The sequence below is a fragment of the Peromyscus maniculatus genome, chromosome 17, assembly GCF_049852395.1.
Source record: "Peromyscus maniculatus bairdii isolate BWxNUB_F1_BW_parent chromosome 17, HU_Pman_BW_mat_3.1, whole genome shotgun sequence".
NCBI lineage: Eukaryota > Metazoa > Chordata > Mammalia > Rodentia > Cricetidae > Peromyscus > Peromyscus maniculatus.
Genome location: NC_134868.1, coordinates 30,178,490 through 30,196,507, shown reverse-complemented (window position 1 = coordinate 30,196,507; position 18,018 = coordinate 30,178,490). Strand labels below are relative to the sequence as shown.

General features: G+C 42.6%; 1 protein-coding gene across 3 annotated transcripts; it reads right to left on the bottom strand.

The window, feature by feature from the left end:
* Nucleotides 1-952: 952 nt before the first annotated feature.
* On the bottom strand, nt 953-17,328 carry Zfp42 (ZFP42 zinc finger protein). Of its 3 annotated transcripts, none has more exons than XM_076553815.1 (3): nt 16,152-16,352; nt 15,079-15,158; nt 953-7,440 (listed from the first exon to the last, which is right to left on the bottom strand). In XM_076553815.1, the coding sequence occupies exon 3, from the start codon at nt 7,378-7,380 to the stop codon at nt 6,421-6,423; it is 960 nt and encodes a 319-aa protein (XP_076409930.1). In that variant the 5' UTR covers nt 7,381-7,440; nt 15,079-15,158; nt 16,152-16,352; the 3' UTR covers nt 953-6,420. The 3 variants fall into 3 exon arrangements, 2 of the variants coding, with proteins under 2 accessions (XP_076409930.1, XP_015854297.1); XM_015998811.3 differs by having other exon boundaries at nt 5,874-7,440; nt 16,047-16,352; XR_013045469.1 differs by lacking the exons at nt 953-7,440; nt 16,152-16,352 and adding an exon at nt 17,133-17,328 and having other exon boundaries at nt 15,078-15,158.
* Between the last annotated feature and the right edge of the window lie 690 nt (nt 17,329-18,018).

Below are 18,018 nucleotides of genomic sequence, written 5' to 3'. Positions count from 1 at the left end.
AATGGACCATTCAGACAATTTGTTTCCCACCTCAGGCCGGGCTAACTTGTGGGCTGATGGTGGGTGAACTTCCCCAAATGGCACCCTCATTAGCCCGTTGCTAGCCTCTCTGTCCTCTCCCCCTACAGGTCTTATCCAGACAAGGTCTCTGTGCATAGTGTAGATTTTATTTTGTCCAGGATGTTGTCCTTTTTGTTTGTTTTTCCGAGACAGGGTTTCTCTGTGTAGCTTTGGGCCTTTCCTGGAACTCACTCTGTAGCCCAGGCTGGCCTCAAACTCACAGAGATCCACCTGCTTCTGCCTCCCGAGTGCTGGGATCAAAGGCATACGCCACCACCATCCAGCTTTAAAAGATTTATTTATTTACGTTTATGTATTTAAGTGCTTTATCTGCATGTACACCTCTATGTCAGAAGAGGGCATCAGACCCCACTATTGATGTCTGTGAGCCACCTTGTGGTTGCTGGGAATTGAACACAGGACCTCTGAAAGAGCAGCCAGTGCTCTTAACCACAGAGCTATCTCTCTAGCCCCAGGATGTTGTTCTTAGTGCTTCAAGTGAGAGCAGCTTCTCAGGCTCTTGTGAGCTAAGGGTAGGTGGGGTGGCACAGATTTTACAACAGCACAAATAGTAGTAATAATCATAAACTGATCATGTTTGTTTGTATAAGATTGTGATACAAAGTGATGTAACCATTTAGGAACATAATGTGGGATCATTAAATTAAGCTAGTTGACATATCTAGAGGCTCAACTCTTATTTGCAAAGTTATTTATTTACCTATTTATTGACATAATTTATGTGTATGACATGCTAGGGATAGTCCCCAGAACCTTGCAGATGTTAGGCAATCATTCTACTGTTGTGCCATCCTTAGATCAAGACCTCACTTTTTCTTTCTTTCTTCTTCTTCTTCTTTTTTTTTTTTTTTTTTTTTTTTTTTTGGTTTTTCAAGACAGGGTTTCTCTGTAGCTTTGGAGCCTGTCCTGGCACTCTTTGTAGACCAGGCTGGCATCGAACTCACAGAGATCCACCTGCCTCTGCCTCCCAAGTGCTGGGATTAAAGGTGTGTGCCACCATTGCTCCTCCCAACCCCCTGAGTGAATGAGCCCAGAGCCTGTGCAAGGCAGACAAGGACTGAGCCACTTCGCTGAACTGTATCTCTAACTCTTTTGTAGACAATTGAGACAAGTTGCCTACCTTAGCCCTGAACTCATGATCCTTCTGCCTCACCTTCCAGAATAGCTGAGGTTACAGACATGGTTGTGGCATAAGATCTTAGGTCTTAATAGGAATGGCAAGGAACTGGCTGCCATCCTTACTGTAGCATGGGTGGAAAGTTCTAGAAACCACATAGACTTGGCAAAGCATTTCCATACACAAAAAATTTACCATGTTTAGTCCTCAGCAGTTTGTACATATACCAATTTTCTTAGAAAATAGGATGTAATTACATATATTGTGTGCAGCATTTTTGACATTTAATGGTGACGATTATAAAAATTCTCCCCAGTTTTATTACTTCTTTGATTTGTATGTATATTTTCTGACCATCATTTTGAGTTGTAGGGAGCATGTACTAGGCTTTTTATGGCACACAACTATGATCTTAGGAGTGCTAAGAATCGTTTATTAATGCCCAGGGCATCATTGAAGCCTTCCTAATACCTTTGATTTACTAAAGTCACCAAAGTTATGTTAGCTTGTTTTATGGATATGACTTTAGCCATATGGTAAGGCACAGCTTGGTACAGGTGTTCCTCATGCCTGGTCCACTGACATCTAAGAAATTCAACTCTAGGGTCACACAGAAAAGGAGCAAAAAAAAAAAAAAAAAAAAAGCTAATAAAACCCACATGTTAACCATTAACGTTCATTTACCAGAGCTTGCTTAAACTCTGGTACTCTTAAAGCTAATTTCATCCAATTGCCTTTTAATTACAGTCTCTTGCTTGGAGTTGCAGATATAATGGGTTTTTAATGTAACTTGCACTGCTCTGTGTCCAATGCAGGATGTAATCATGCAGTTTATTCAGTCAGAGCCAGTGCATGGGGTAACGACAACACAAGAGCACACGGATGTCTGCACATGCACACACCCGGCAGGAGAGAGTAACACAGGAACCTGACGTGATGGGGCGTGGTGAGACACAGCCAGCTTCAGGCCAGCCAGGGTTACGGGTGGACCCCGTCTCAAAAGCGTCTCCATGATCAGACCCTCTGAAGAGGTGAGACAGCTGATTGGCTTGATCTGTTTGGGAGGCATCCAGGCAATGGGACCGGGTCCTGTGCTCATTGCATGAGATAGCTGTTTGAAACCTGGGGATTATGCAGGGACGCTTGGCTTAGACTGGGAGGAGGGGACTGGACCTGCCTGGACTGAGTCTACCAGGTCAATCTCAGTCCTTGGGGGAGGCTTTGCCCTGGAGGAGGTGGGAATGGGGGGTGGGCTGGGGAAAAGAGGAGGGCGTGGGAGGGGGGAGAACAGGGAAACCCGTGGTTGATAGGTAGAACTGAATGGTATTGTAAAATAAAATAAAAGGAAAAAAAAAAGCGTCTCCATGAAGCGGAGAACAGTGCTTCAGGTGCTATGTAAAGCCGTCCATCTTTAAAAAAAAAAAGGAACACTTTGAAACTGTTGGGAATAAGGCAGAACCATTGTGGAAAACAGCTTGGAGGGTGCTCAAAACAAAAAACAAAAAACAAAATAAACTGAGCAGGACTAATATGTAACTCTGCCATTCCAGTCTTGTGATATCTAGATCCCTTTGTTTACTAAGGTTATTTATGAAAGACAAGATGTGGAAGTAACACATGCTAGAATATTACCTGTACTTACAAGAGAAACCAGCCCTTTGTAATGTGAAAGCCTTAGAGGCCGGTATATTAAAAGAATAAAGCCAAATATCACCAGCAAAATACATATGATGTTAAAACAAAGCCAATTCAATACACAGAAATAGTATACTCTTCATCACCCGAAGCAGGGAGGCAGAGAAGGAACGGAGTTGGCAAATAAAACTCAGTTGTTCACGAAGTTTAGCAATCTAATGTCTGTGCATGGATGCATGTCAATCACCCAGAATTGGACCTGATTAAATGCCAGAATTCTGGACTCACCCCCTTTAGTTCTGCTTGGATGATTGTTCCTATCTATATAAAACATAAATGTGAGAAATATGTGTGTCTTCATTTCTAAAACATTAAGGAAAGGGCTGGAGAGATTACTCAGTGACTCAGAGCATTGGCTGTTTTGGGGGGGTTTTGTTTGTTTGTTTGTTTGTTTTCAAGACAAGGTTTCTCTGTGTAGTTTTGTTGCCTGTCCTGGAACTCACTCTGTAGACCAGGCTGGCCTTGAACTCACAGAGATCCGCCTGGCTCTGCCTCCTGAGTGCTGGGATTAAAGGCATGTGCTAGAGGACCTGGGTTCAATAACCAGGACCCACATAATCTTTTGTGACTCCAGTTCAAGGGGATCCAATGTTCCATTCTAGCCTCTGAAAACATTGTACTCACATGTTACACAGACATACATGAAGGCAGAACACCACACTTTAAAAAACAAAATAAAACATTAGAAAGTGTTCCAAATGCCACCCCTCAACATCTAACCTCTTTTCCATGTCTACATGTTCCTACCCCTTTGCCATTCTAACTACATCTTTGGGCAGGGGTGGGGGGTGGGAAAAAGAAATGCCAGGCTAGCCAGCCAACATCCTCTTCCTATATCAGGACTTTCGAAGCCTCTTATAACTTTGCAGGTTTTTTTCTGATGAAAGGAATAGAGTAGACCAGCCTCTACAAGGAGAGCCAATCTTGATCCTTCCAGAGTGCCGAGTCTCGGGACTTAAGAGCTTGCACCCTAATCTCTGCATCTTTTGTTTGGTCTTTAATCTTCACTCTGAAACTAGAATCCATAAAGGATTGAGTCAGACACAAGGCTGGCCAAAGCAAACACCAGATAAGACACGTGATCCATCACCTTGATTAAACTCGTCTTACCTTCTCTAAGCAGGTGTTTGATTTAGAAGAAAACTGAAATTTATGAATGGCTTTTGTGCCCTAGTTTACTGGTATTAACCTGGAGTTTCGGGATCCACATTCCTATAAAAGTGATAGCAGAGTTGCCCTACCAAATATAACATGAATAGTAGCTCCTATTAGCAATGACTTCACACCAAAGTCAAACTGTAAACCCTGAATTATCCGCCTGCCTCTGCCTCCCAAGTGCTGGGATTAAAGGTGTGCGCCACCACCACCCGGTGTAAACCCTGAATTTTAAAGATATATTTCTTTTAAATTTTGGCATTTATAAAAATCAAGATTGATCTTCATTCTTCTTTTCTAAAAAGATGTGCTGTAACTCCCAGGGGTATGGTAAATCTTCAAAACAAAGTGGCATTTTTAACTACCAAATTATCTACATTGACTGGTGGGTGGGGTGCATTCTAAATTTGATGGCTGCTTATTTTCTGGTCTTTGATAGTTCACTTTGCAGTTATACAAATAAGTTAAATTTTATAATAGAGTTAGATTTTTATTCCAACTACCTTTTCCTCTTTATCCATATTTAACCACTGTGAATTCCTTCCCTAGCATGCACACCAGTCTATCCCATCTATTAAAAACAACAAAATTTCCTCTTATTTACGGGTCCCTTCTAGATATGGTTCTTTACCCATTTCTCTTTGTATCTTTCTTTTAAAACATTTGCATATTTTTCTATTGAGTTAATCTAGCATGATTTAGGTCACTTTTTTTTTGTTTGTTTTTGTTTTTGTTTTTTGAGACAGGGTTTCTCTGTGTAGCTTTGTGCCTTTCCTGGAACTCATTTGGTAGCTCAGCTGGCCTCGAACTCACAGAGATCCGCCTGGCTCTGCCTCCCGAGTGCTGGGATTAAAGGCGTGTGACATCACCTCCCAGCCTGTTAGGTCACTGTCTTTACTGAGTGGACATCTACATTATGAATTTACTACTACAATTAAATAGAATTCACTTAACCAACCTTGAGGAAATACCTTCAAACATGACTGCAAACATTTCTAAAGTACTCTAGAAATAAAAATGGGTCAAGAGCACCACACATTTACGGGTTTGTATCCTCCTCAGAATTCATAGTTAAAACTTTTAGCTCCCAGTATCGTAGAACCAGAACATGATCTTATCTGAATGTCTTTTTATAGATAATTAAGATGACAGGTCTTCAGGCCGAATGTTACCCAATATGACTGGTGTCTGGATAAAAGGGATCTGAACAGAAAACAACAGGAAGGAAATGTAAGCAGACTCGGCACAGCAGGGAAACAAAATCCTGGCATGACCCTTTGATTTCTGATCTGTAGCATCCATAACTAGCAGATAACACTTTTCTGGTACCTTGAGCCACTCCATTTTTGTGACTGTGGTGGCCACCCTCAGACATTTAACAGAGCATTCTAACAAAACATCTCAAAATAGACAATTTCTATCTTAACAGACGGGTGAATCAATGCTGAATGGTTGGAAACAATGTCTCATTGTGTGCAGCCTTGGCAGAGCTGATACTTGCTATGTGAACCAGGGGGACCTCAAACTCAGTGGATTCTACCTGCCTACACCCTCTTGAGTGCTGGGATCAAAGGTGTGTACCACCACACCCCCACCCTTTTGCGATATTTTAAAAAACAATTAAATGCTCCCTCTTTCTTCCTCTCCTGAGACATGGTGCCTCTATAGTTTTGGCGGGCCTCTCAAGCTCGAGGTTGACCAGGCTGGCCTCGAACTTAGAGATCTGCCTGCCTCTGCCTCCTAACTGCCAGGTTTACCATCACGACCTGCTGTTATCTTTTTAATGCAACTTTGGCTTATTTTCCAGAAATTTAGCACATTTCTAGAGTTCTATGTCCTTTTATTTTGCAACATCTAAAATTTTCAGATGGATCAAGTTTCATTATATAATCACTCACATTTAACTACCATTCATTAATAGTTTGATACAATGAAGGAAATGAAAATCAAAAAAATATTTAATTTAAAAACATGTAAGTATTCATTCATTTGTTCAATACTGCCAAGTTTTCCATTCTTTGGGATTATCACATCTATCATGAAGTACATTTTTAAAGGAAAATGATAGGCAATTAGAAACTGCATAATTAAAAAAAAATCAGTGATTTCCTATGAAGTATGCAAAAAACCCTCATCACATTCAATAATGCAGCACATATTAAAGATTATGCTTTTTGAAGGGACTTCATCATTGACTTTTCTGTTGGAACTACACCATGGAATATAAAAATGTTCTTAAAATGGTATAATGAAGCATAGAAACCCAAGTATGCTTTCTAAGTCGCAAATTTATCTTAGCCATCACTCCCTACAAACAATAATCCAAAGCGCACATATACCCCCCATTGACTCATCCGTTAAGACGACCCAGCCTAAGGAGCGTCTGTCTTGGTCTCGGCACTCTTCCCTGCCTTTGCATGGGTGAGGGTGTGAAGTTTCAGGTTGTTTGACTGAATAAAGCTCCTCTGGCAGCCGTCAAAGGGGCACACGAAGGGCTTCTCACCAGTGTGGATGCGGATATGGGTGCGCAAGTTGAAGTCCAGCGAGAAGCGCTTCCCGCACCCTTCGAAAGTGCACTGAAATGGCCTCTCTCCACTATGAACCAGAAGGTGTCGCTTTAGTTTCGAGCCCTCTGTAAAAGCTTTCCCGCACTCGGCACACGCGTGCTGTCGGGGACCGTGAATAAGCATGTGCTTCCTCAGGGCAGTCTTATTCTTCAGCTTTTTCTTGCAACCAGTCTGAGGGCACTCAATCAATAAGGGACCACAGTATTCACCACCCTTCGGCTCCTCCCCAGTAAATCCCGCAAGCTGCTTATGATCTGATAAATCAGCTTCCGATATTTTTTCAACAGGGAGCTCCGGGTTAGTCATGTACGTGGTACATCCCAGTGCTGAGTTGGCTCCAACCGTCTGTTGAGGCTGCTCTTGCTTGGCCTCGCTTTCTTCTTGTTTTTCCCCCTTCGTCACGTATTCCAAAGAACTTTCAAGAAGCGAACTCGCTTCAAGGATATGGCGAGAAAGGTCTTGTTCGGCTTCCTCCAGGTTTTCGAAGGCTTTAAAAAGTAAATCCTCTTCCAAAATAGGTTCAGAAAACTCACCTCTAATGATGCACTCTATGTAACCGTCGGGGAAGTCGTCTTCCTCAGTCTCGGGGTTTGTCTCACGGAACACATCTTCATCGTGGATGGTGTATGTGACGTGGAGAGGTTCCCCTCTTGGCTTCTGGTCTTGCCTTGCCTCCTCTCGTTCCGCGTTCGCTCTACCGAGGGCTCCTTCGCCCTGGCTTTTCTGGCCACTCGTCTCTGCCATTTTCTTCATTTGCTCTTTCATGTTGTCTGGACTGCTCCCTTCTTGAATGATGAATGTTAATCACCCCCAGCAAACACCTGCCTTAGATAAGAACCTAAAGTTAAAATATATTCCAATACTAGAGCTACTGTAAGAAAATGACTTCAGTAAATGGTGTATATAGTCAGTGGGATGGCTCAGCAAGAAGTTGCTGGCCCTTGGCTCAGTCTGGGAGGAAGGGACTGGACCTGCTGGGACTGAGTCTACCAGGTTGATCACAGTCCTTGGGGGAGGACTTGTCCTGGAGGAGGTGGGAATGGGGGGTAGGCTGGTATATATATATATATATATATATATATATATATATATATATATATATATATATATATATATGAAGTTGCTGGCCACTCACCATAGTTTAATCCTGGGAGCCACAGTAGGAAAGGACCAACTCCCATAGATGGTCCTCTGACCTCCATGAGTGAGCCACACATTCAAGCACATGCTTGCTTTCTCTCTCTCTCTCTCTCTCTCTCTCTCTCTCTCTCTCCACTCACACACACACACACACACACACACACACACACACACACACACATAAGTGACCCCAAATATTCTACCTACAGCTGATAAATACCTTCAGCAAAGTGGTGGGATACAAGATTAACTAAAAGGCCGGGCGGTGGTGGCGCACGCCTTTAATCCCAGCACTCGGGAGGCAGAGGCAGGTGGATCTTTGTGAGTTCGAGGCCAGCCTGGTCTACAGAGCGAGATCCAGGAAAGGCGCAAAGCTACACAGAGAAACCCTGTCTCGAAAAATCAAAAAAAAAAAAATTAACTAAAATTAAAAGAAAAAAATTAGTAGCCCCCCTACATACAAATGGCAAGCAGACTGAAAGAAATCAGGGAAACAAAACCCTTCATAATAGCCACAAACAATATAGAATATCTTGAGGTAACCCTAAGCAAGCAAGTGAAACACTTGTATGACAAACACTTCAAGTCTTTGAAGAAAGAAATTGAAGATGATATCAGAAGATGGAAGAGTCTCTTATGCTCATGGACTGGTAGGATTAACATAGTAAAAATGGCTGTCCTATTAAAGGTAATCTACAGAATCAATGCAATCTCCATTCAAATCCCAATAGAATTCTTCACAGAAATTGAAAGGACAACACACAATTTCATATGGAAAAACAGGAAACCAAAGATAGCTAAAATAATAATGAACAATTAAAAAAACAAACAAACAAACAAACAAACTTCTGGAGGTATCACCATCCCTGATTTCCATCTGTACTACAGAGCTATAGTAATAAAGGTTATATGGTATTGGCATAAAAATAGACAGGTGAATCAATGGAATAGAATCAAAGACCCAGAGAGGTAAATCCATGCACCTATGAACACTTGATTTTTGATTAAAAAAAGCCAGAAATATACAATTGGAAAAAGAAAGTATCTTCAACAAATGATGCTCGTCTAACTTGATGTTTGCATGTAGAAAAATGCAAATAGATCAATATTTACCACTATGCCCAAAATTCAAGTCCAAGCGGAACAAAGACCTCAACATAAAACCAGATACACTGAACCTGATAGAAGAGAAAGCGGGGAATCGCCTTGAATGCACTGGCACAGGAGACCACTTCTAAATAGATCACCGATAGTGGCAGGCAAGAAGATCGACATAATAAATGGGACCTCACGAAACTGAAAAGCTTCTGTAAGGCAAAGCACAACATCAATGGGACAAAATGGTAACCTACAGAACGGGAAGATTTTCACCTCATCCTATAGAGGGCTAATATCTAAAATCTACAAAGAACTCAAGAAACTAGACATTAATAAACCAATCAAAATTTTAAAATGGGGTGCAGATATAAACAAAGAATTTGAAATAGGGGAATCTCAGGCTGGAGAGATGGCTCAGTGGTTAAAAGCACCCAGTGCTCTTCCAGAGGTCCTGAGTTCAATTCCCAGCAACTACATGGTGGCTCACAACCACTTGTAGTGAGATCTGGTGCCCTCTTCTGGCCTGCAGGGACACATGCAGGCAGAATACTATATCTGTAATAAATTAATAAATCTTTAAAAAATGGGGGTGGGGCAGGTGATGGTGGTGCACGCCTTTAATCCCAGCACTCGGGAGGCAGAGGCAGGTGGATCTCTGTGAGTTCGAGGCTAGCCTGGTCTCCAAAGTGAGTTCCAGGAAAGGCACAAAGCTACACAGAGAAACCCTGTCTCAACCCCCCCTCCCCCCCCAAAAAAAAAGAAATAGGGGAATCTCAAATGGCTGAGAAACACATTAAAACAAAGAAATCTTCAACAATCTTAACCCATCTGGGAAATGCAAATCAAAATGACTCTGAGATACCATTTTACACCCGTCAGAATGGCTAAGATCAGTAACACAAGTGACAGCCTATATTGGAGAAGATGTGGAGCAAGGGGACAGCTCCTCCACTGCTGGTGGGAGTGCAAACTTGTACAGCCACTTTGGAAAGCAATATGGTGGTTTTTTAGAAAATTGCAAATCAATCTACCTCAAGACCCAGCTATATCACTCTGGGGCATATACCCAAAAGCATCCTACCGCAAGGATACTTGCTCAACTATGTTCATAGCAGCTTAATTGATAACAGTCAGAAACTAGAAACAGACTAGATGCCCCTCCACCTAAGAATGGGTAAAGAAAATGTGGTACATTTACACAACAGAGTACTACTCAGCTGTTTAAAAAAATGACATTGCCTTTAATCCCAACACTTAGGAGGAAGAGGCAAAGAATTTCTATACCAGCGCGCGCGCACACACACACACGCGCACACACACACACACACACACACACACACACACACCACAACAAAACAAAACAAACAAAAAAATCAACAACAAAAAAAACCATCATGAACTTTTCAGTCAAATGGATGGAACTAGAAAAACATCATCCTGAGTGAGAGGCAACACAGATCCAGAAAGGCAGACATGGTATGTATGCACTTATAAATAATAGCTGTAAAGCAAACAATAATCATGTTACAACCCACAGACCGAGACAGGATAAGTAACAAGGAAGGCTCAAGTGAGGGATGGATGACTGGATCTCCCTGGGAAGGGGAAAGAGAATAGATTTTGCAGGTGGGGATGGGAATAGGAGGGATCAGATGAGGGAAGGAGGGTTAGAGAAAGAGAGTACTGGGAGAGATGTCTGGAATTGGGGGGGGGAGTTTGGGGGGCAATGTGGAAACCTGGTGCAGAGGAAACTCCTTGAAATCTATGAGGGTGACCCTAGTGAGGACCCCTAGTAACTGGGGATATGGAGCCTGAACCAGACATCTTCTATAACCAGGGAAGGCTTCCAGTGGTGGGACAGGACACCAACCCAACCACCCAAACTCTGACCTTATAACTTGTCTTGCCTGCAAGATATGCTGGGGAAATGGTGACTCAGAACTTGTGGGAGTGGCCACTCAGTGACTGGTCTAACCTGGGGCCCATGCTCAAGACACTTCCTGGATGGCCAGGAATTGGAAGTTGGATAGTCTGGCGGTAGAAATAGGACTGGCAAAAAAAAAAAAAAAAAAAAAAAAAAAAAAATCAATGAAATGATTTTTAATGATACCCAGCTCAAATATCAGAGGTTTCCCCTGGCAGCTGATGGGAGCAGATGTAGAGACCCACAGCCAAACATTAGTGGTGAGCTCTGGGAATCCTGCAGGACAGGGGGAGGAAGGATTGTAGGAGACAAAAGGGGTCAAGAACACCAGGAGAACATGGCCCACAGAATCAGATAATCAGGACTCATGGGGTTCACAGAGACTCAACTGGATCATGGAGCCTGTATGGGTCTGCAGGTCCTCTGCATATATGGCTGTTTAGCTTGGGGTTATTGTGGGACTCAGACACTGGGAGTGAAGGTGTCTTTAACTCGTTTGTCTGCTCTTGGGATACTTTTTGTCCTACTGGGTTGCCTCATCCAGCCTGTATTACATATATACAGTGTTCTGCCTGCATGTGTGCCTGCATGCCAGAAGACGGCACCAGATGTTATTATAGATGGTTGTGAGCCACCATGCGGTTGCTGGGATCTCTGGAAGAGCAGCCAGTGCTCTTAACCTCTGAGTCATCTCTCCAGCCCCCTTGTCAAGCTTTAATATGAGGGTTCGAATCTTGTTTTGCTTGTTGTTTTGTTTGTTGATATCCATGGGAGGCCAGCTCCTTTCTGAAGGGAAAGGGGGGAGCAGGTGGTCAGGGGTACAGCAGAGGCATGAGTGGGCAGGGCGACTGTGAGAAGTGGAGGGACAGGACACTGGAGTCAGGATATATTGTAAGAGAAAGAATAAAGAAAGAAAAAAAAAGGGTTAAAATTCACTTTGCAAAAACAGTGACTAACTTACACTAACAAAACTAAAAGAAAACCAATTGTGACCCTGAACACACCTCCATGACTGGAACTCTCCAGCATGTCACATGACCTCACTGCCAGTACTGAGCACTCAGTAGAGGGTCACCCCTGCTCTAGTCTGTATTGTTCATGACACATCAGTAAATAAACATTCAAAAATCCATGCCTTTATGGAGCAGAATCTTTTTTTTTTGTTTTCGAGACAGGGTTTCTCTGTGTAGCTTTGCGCCTTTCCTGGATCTCGCTCTGTAGACCAGGCTGGCCTCGAACTCACAGAGCTCTGCCTGGCTCTGCCTCCCGAGTACTGGGATCAAAGGTGTGTGCCACCACTGCTCGGCTTTTTTTTTTTTTCAACATGTATTTATTTATTATGTATACAGTGTTCTCCCTGCATGTATGTCTGCAGGCCAGAAGAGGGCGCCAGATCTCATTACAGATGGTTGTGAGCCACCATGTGGTTGCTGGGAATTGAACTCAGGACCTCTGGAAGAGCAGCAGCCAGTGCTCTTAACCTCAGAGCCATTCCTCCAGCCCTGGAGCAGAATCTTTATAAGCATATAAAATAACCAATGCGGACTGGGGATGTGGCTCAGTTAGTAGAATGCTCATCTAGAGTGCACAAAGCCCCGCGTACAATCCGCAGCACAGCATAAAAGGACTGTGGTAGTAGTATAGGCTTGGAACCCTACACTTGGAAGAGGCAGGGTGTCAGAAGTTCAAGGTCATCCTCAACTACATAGTTAGAACCCAGGATAGGCTACATGAAACCCTACTTCAAAAATAAATAAAAATAAAATAAGCAATGCACGCCAAACACTATTCAGTTGCAAAGAACGGTAGGAAATACCAATAAAGGCACTTGCAGAAAGTTTAAGTTTGCAATTTTAAACAGAATACTTAGGAAAATGCCGAGGGTCCTCTAGGTCCTAAGGAATCTTGGTCTCGTGGTCTGAAGAAAGAGGAGAAGCAACCACGCACGTGCAGACAAAAAATTTCTGCCAAGAACCACAAGTGGCCGACTGCCCTCCTGGCGGGTCTGAAGGCTTGAACGATGCCTGTCTCACTCACAGGGGACGTGGAGATGTGTCTGGTTAACGGCATCTCACAGGAAACAGAGCGCTGAGATAAATGCCCTGTTAAGTTCCTTGCAGAAAAAAAGAATAAAGGTGTGGTGGTGGTCTATGAAAAAAAAAAATACTTAGGCAAACCTACTATTTGGTCAGTTGCAGTTGATGGAAAAACTTGGAGGCCACGGTGTGTGACAGTCCTGCTTTCTGTCACATACAAGAGCTGCAAAACAGGAAATGGAATGATGCTTGTAAGGTGCATGGCACAGTCCATGGCACACAGTAAATGCTGGGTATACATGTGGGTTAGTGCTGTCTTGTATCTTTTCAGTCATTCTATACTGGATCCTGCTCCTTTAAGTGGGATACGGACAGTAGCTATTCTTACTCTTATTATCACTATTATTATTTATTACAGAGCCAGATATGGGCTGGGTAGGCCCCATGTGTCTGTCTAAACTATTCAGCCTTGTGGAGGTGAGGAGCCATTTCAGAGAGTAAAAGGAATGAGGATGTTGTTACAATAAAATAGGGAGAGGCAAGATTTCGTTCCTGGACTGCAGTTTGCTGGCCTATTTTCTAGAAGATTCTCAAAGGTCCAAATAAATAATAAATAAATAAATAAACAAATAAACAAGAAATCTATGGAATCCCATGTCTTGTGACTTTAAGGCATAATAAAGTCACAGGATAATAATTTGGCTTTTTATTTTCCCATTATTAAAAAAAAATAAACCAAACAAGCTCCCCCTAAAAAACCAAGAACAATAAAACCAAATCTAAAAAGCAAGACCATTTAAAGTTGCAACATAAATGTTATTGTTGTATTTCTATCTGCCTTTTGCTTAATGTTCAAACTGCATGTCTGATAAAGAGGTTTTCATTGTTCTGATGTCTTGCTGTAGGAGCCGAAATTAAATGCTCTTTGAATAAGGGCAAATGTGAAAGCTGCGGGATGATTATTAACAGCTTAAAACTACTTTAAAATGACCATGTTAATAAAAAAAATCTCAATGCAGACATGGCCATTCACTTTTGGCAAAAAGAATATATCAAAACAAAAAAGTACACTTCAACTACTAGAGCAAGAGTACCTCCCATATGCACACCTATTCTTTATTTCATTTAAACTGATCACATGACTGAGGAAAAATCGTAGGCTGGTATACAAAAGCTGTTTCTCTCAATGAGTTCATCTAAAATAACTCCAAGCTTATCTCTTATTCTCTTTCTCCTAGTTCTCCCTTGCTTAAAGAGTTTAACCATAGGCACTTTAGTCCAAAAATACTTATCAATGTTTGCATGGTCAAACCCACCAGGAATCAGTGTAATAATCACATGGCAAGGTCAGCAACACCCAGGAATGTGTTTGAAAACATGAAGTAATGCATGCAGGGGGACAAGGTTAAATACATTCCCAAGCATGTGCTGGTGAGGTCTAGTGGTATTTCTAAATTTCTAATTTTAGGAGCTGGGCCTAAAATATTTTTGCTACAGGAGTCCAAGCTTCAGGAGTCTAAGAGACAAACAAAAAAATCGACCTCAATAATAAAGCTGGCCAGTAAGAAGGGTCTGTAGGAAAAGCCACGTGTGCCAGTGACACACTTACTCCCAGTGACACGTGGTTGAGAGAACGGACTCTGACTTCCATTTGCACTTGAGTACACCTAAACACAAGCACGCACACACTAAATACACTAAATAAAAAAAATAAAAGGAGAGAAACTTCAAAAATAGAAACTGAAAATGTCCTTTTATAGCTTATAGGAGTCCTGGAGCAGTTATTCCATTTAATATCCATATCTGACAGCCAGGACACTCCCAGGATTCCCACAAACAAGAATTGGATTCTGTCTCCACCACAACCCACCTAGTGCAGGGATACAAGGCAGGCATCAGGACCCATTGTCACACATGTGCTGAGAGGAGCAGGCTGGCTGGGCACTTCTGTTAGGCTGGCCAAGAGGGGCAAAGACAAAGCCAGACAGCTGACAGGTACCTTCCCCACACAGTTTTGTTTTTTTAAAAAGTCGGGGCTTTGTTTTTTCCAGGTGAGCCTCAAGCTTGCTATGTAGCCAAGGATGATCATGAACTCCCAATCTCCTTGAGTGCTGGGGTCACAGGCTATGAACACCTGGTTGTTTTAATTCTGCTAATTTTAATCAATCAACCATAATAAGCTCTCCCTAGAATAAGGCACCCCTCTTGTCCACTGCATGTTCTTCTCAAGTCCTTGGTATTGTCTGTAAAATAATTTAGTCTTACCTACTGGCTGGATGGACATTCACACGATCGAGAGCGAAAGTCTGTCTTCTTTGTCATGTGTCCAAGCTTAGTCCATTTCTCTACGGAAATGAGTTTATGAATATGCATTAACTATAGTTCTGGTGAGGTCTGATTCAGAAACCTTCAAAAAAAATTAATTTACTAAGCATTTATTCAGAACTTTAAGACACTTAACGAATATTTTTCAAGAGTTGCTTACAAATGCTATTTAGATAGAATATTTCCTAACAGATCAAAGCCAAAGAGATACATATTTTATGATATATCACCATCTAAATCTAGCATCTACTTTTCTTCATTAGGTTGTTTATCAGATATTTGAGCATTTTGCTATCCCCTACCCAATATGCAACCTTGTGAGAATGGCAAGTAAAGTTAAGATGGTGATTTTTTTTTTTTAAGTTGTCACTATGTAGTAGAGACTGGCTTGAACTCATGATCTCCTGCCCCTACTTTTCAAGTTCTGGGATTACAGAAATGTGCCACCAAGCATGGCCCAATAGCTTCTAATTAGTCAAAAATCATACAAAATGCTTACCGGCAAATACAGATAAAGACAAAAATCTAACGGCATGCGATAAAAACCAATGCTTCATTTCCCTAATGCAACTACTTCAATAATCTGACATTGTTCTAGGAGCTCAGTATAAAAAAGGAAAAAAAAAAAAAAAAAAAGGACCCAGAGTCCACAGTTAACATAGAGACACGCTTTCATAATGTGGAGAACACCAACAGTAAAGAGTAAATTAACAAAACAGTTTCTGATAGAGACAAGTACCCAGAGATCTATTGAGTAGGAGAGACAGCCTAGCGGAGGGGAGCCATCTTTGTAAGGACCGTCCAGGAAAGCTCCCCGCGACCCCCAAAGAAGAAGTGCCTAGACCCCTGGAAGAGAGGTGAGAGTAGATCCCCCCAAAGTCCCGCTTTAGCAAGCAATGTGCACTCACTGTAAAAAGGGATTTGATTCAGGATGTCAGGAAATAAAGTAATCCAGGGTACAGATTTCCGTACAGGAGGCAGCCATATTTACTACAGGAGGAAGCCATATTTACCACAGAAGCCGTACGTAATTCTTTTTCTTTTCTTTTCTCTTTTTTTTACCACTTTCTTCCCTCTTTGTTTTTTTGAGATAGGGTTTCTCTGCGTAGCCCTGGCCGTCCTGGAACTTGCTCTGTAAACCCAGCTGCCTTTGAACGCACAGACATCCTCCTGCTTCTGCCTCCCCGGTGCTCGGCTTAAAGGCGCGCGCCACCCCGGCACTTGGCTGAAACCGTAATTCTTGTAGAACAGGGGCGGCCAGAAATGTGGTCAGAGTCCAGGCGCGGAAGAGGCTGGGGATTCTTGTAAAGTTATTTGCTCCAAAGAAAACCGCTACAAGTTTGCAAAGGAGCAGCGGGCTCGAGTTTACATTAACCGGATTATTATGGATCTACTATTGAGACACAAGAGCGAAAAAGAGATCTCCTGGGGTAATTTGAGAACCAAGATCTGGAATGCACAGAAGGATGAGAAAACTCTTCGCTGTTGGATTGGAAAACGGGGTGAGGAAATTGGAAAACGAGCTAAGGAAAAGCAATAAAACAAGTTGTCCTATTTTCTTTTTCCTGAAGCAAATCTAGCGAAATTTACAGATAAGTGGAAAGAGAAATGTAGGTGTCCTGTTGCCACAATAATTTAAATATTTTAATATAAAACAGTCCTAGCCAAATATTTCGATGAAACAAAGCTCATGAAAATCTGAAGCCAAATTTAAAATACAGCTTCGAGGAGATTCCAATCAGAATCCCGCCTTCTTTAGTGTGTACCTACTTTGCTCCTCAATCTGTCTGAAAAGTTGGTGGCCAGTGGCTCAAGATAGCCCGGCGACCGAAGCAATCTGAAAGCTAGCAGCATTTTCGTTGCCAAGCCTCACTCATCATCCATTTGCCAACGTCAAAACTCTGCTTTGGTGTTTTTCAAACCCTCCCCTCTTCCCTTTCCCCTTAGCAGAAAAACAGACAAAACACCCCAGCATTTCACGAAGCCAGACTTACCTAGCACCCCTGCGATGCGCTCTGATATTTCCTACTCCGTTTCCTTTCTGAAATCCCAAGAAGAAATTGTCACTCGTACCTGGAACAGCAGTGGAAATCTATGCGGCCTCGTATAGATTTCCACTGCTAGTATCTAGGCTACTAGTATCTGGTATCTAGGCTACTTGGGCCCTTCCCCCTTTAGGACACGCTCTGTTCTGGCCACACCTAAGCCTTCAGTAGGCTGAATTCCCTAGGAGAAGGCTCTAGGTGGAAGTGGGCGTGGCGGAGGGCGTGGCCCCGGGCCTGCTGGTGGACCACCCGGAGCTGGCCCCGGGTACTGGGCCTAGGGTGGGGTCAGCATGAGAGGGCTGGGCCGAGGTGGATCCAGCTCCAGACAGGCAAACTCCTCTGTGGAATCCAGATCGCCTAGCCTGAAGACACAGTAAATTCTCAGGACCTGTCTACGAACTCATGACACACATGTAACCAAATTTATGCTTTTTATCACCATTGAATGAAGTTTCTCACCTCCTAAACACACATCCAAAACTTTCTTTTTTGACCCATCTCCGCTCTGGATCCCGGCCTCTCTCAACCCCGGCTTTAGCCGCCTTAAATGTGACTGTTGGAAATACCGCAAAGCAACACAAGTCACTTTGAGAGCATGGATCAACCAGCGTTCACCACTGACTACGGTCTAGTGAAATTTAATGGTTCGTATAAATACACCGGCACCATTAAAACAAAAACCAAGTCAATATTTAAGAACCTCTTACATTTAATTTAACCTGAAGCTTTTCTGTGATTTCCTTATCGGGGAGGAGGCACTCATTCATTGTAGTTTGCTTGCTTCTCTCTGAATAAAATTTAATTGTGAGATTGAAAAGGGAAGAATTTCGACCGG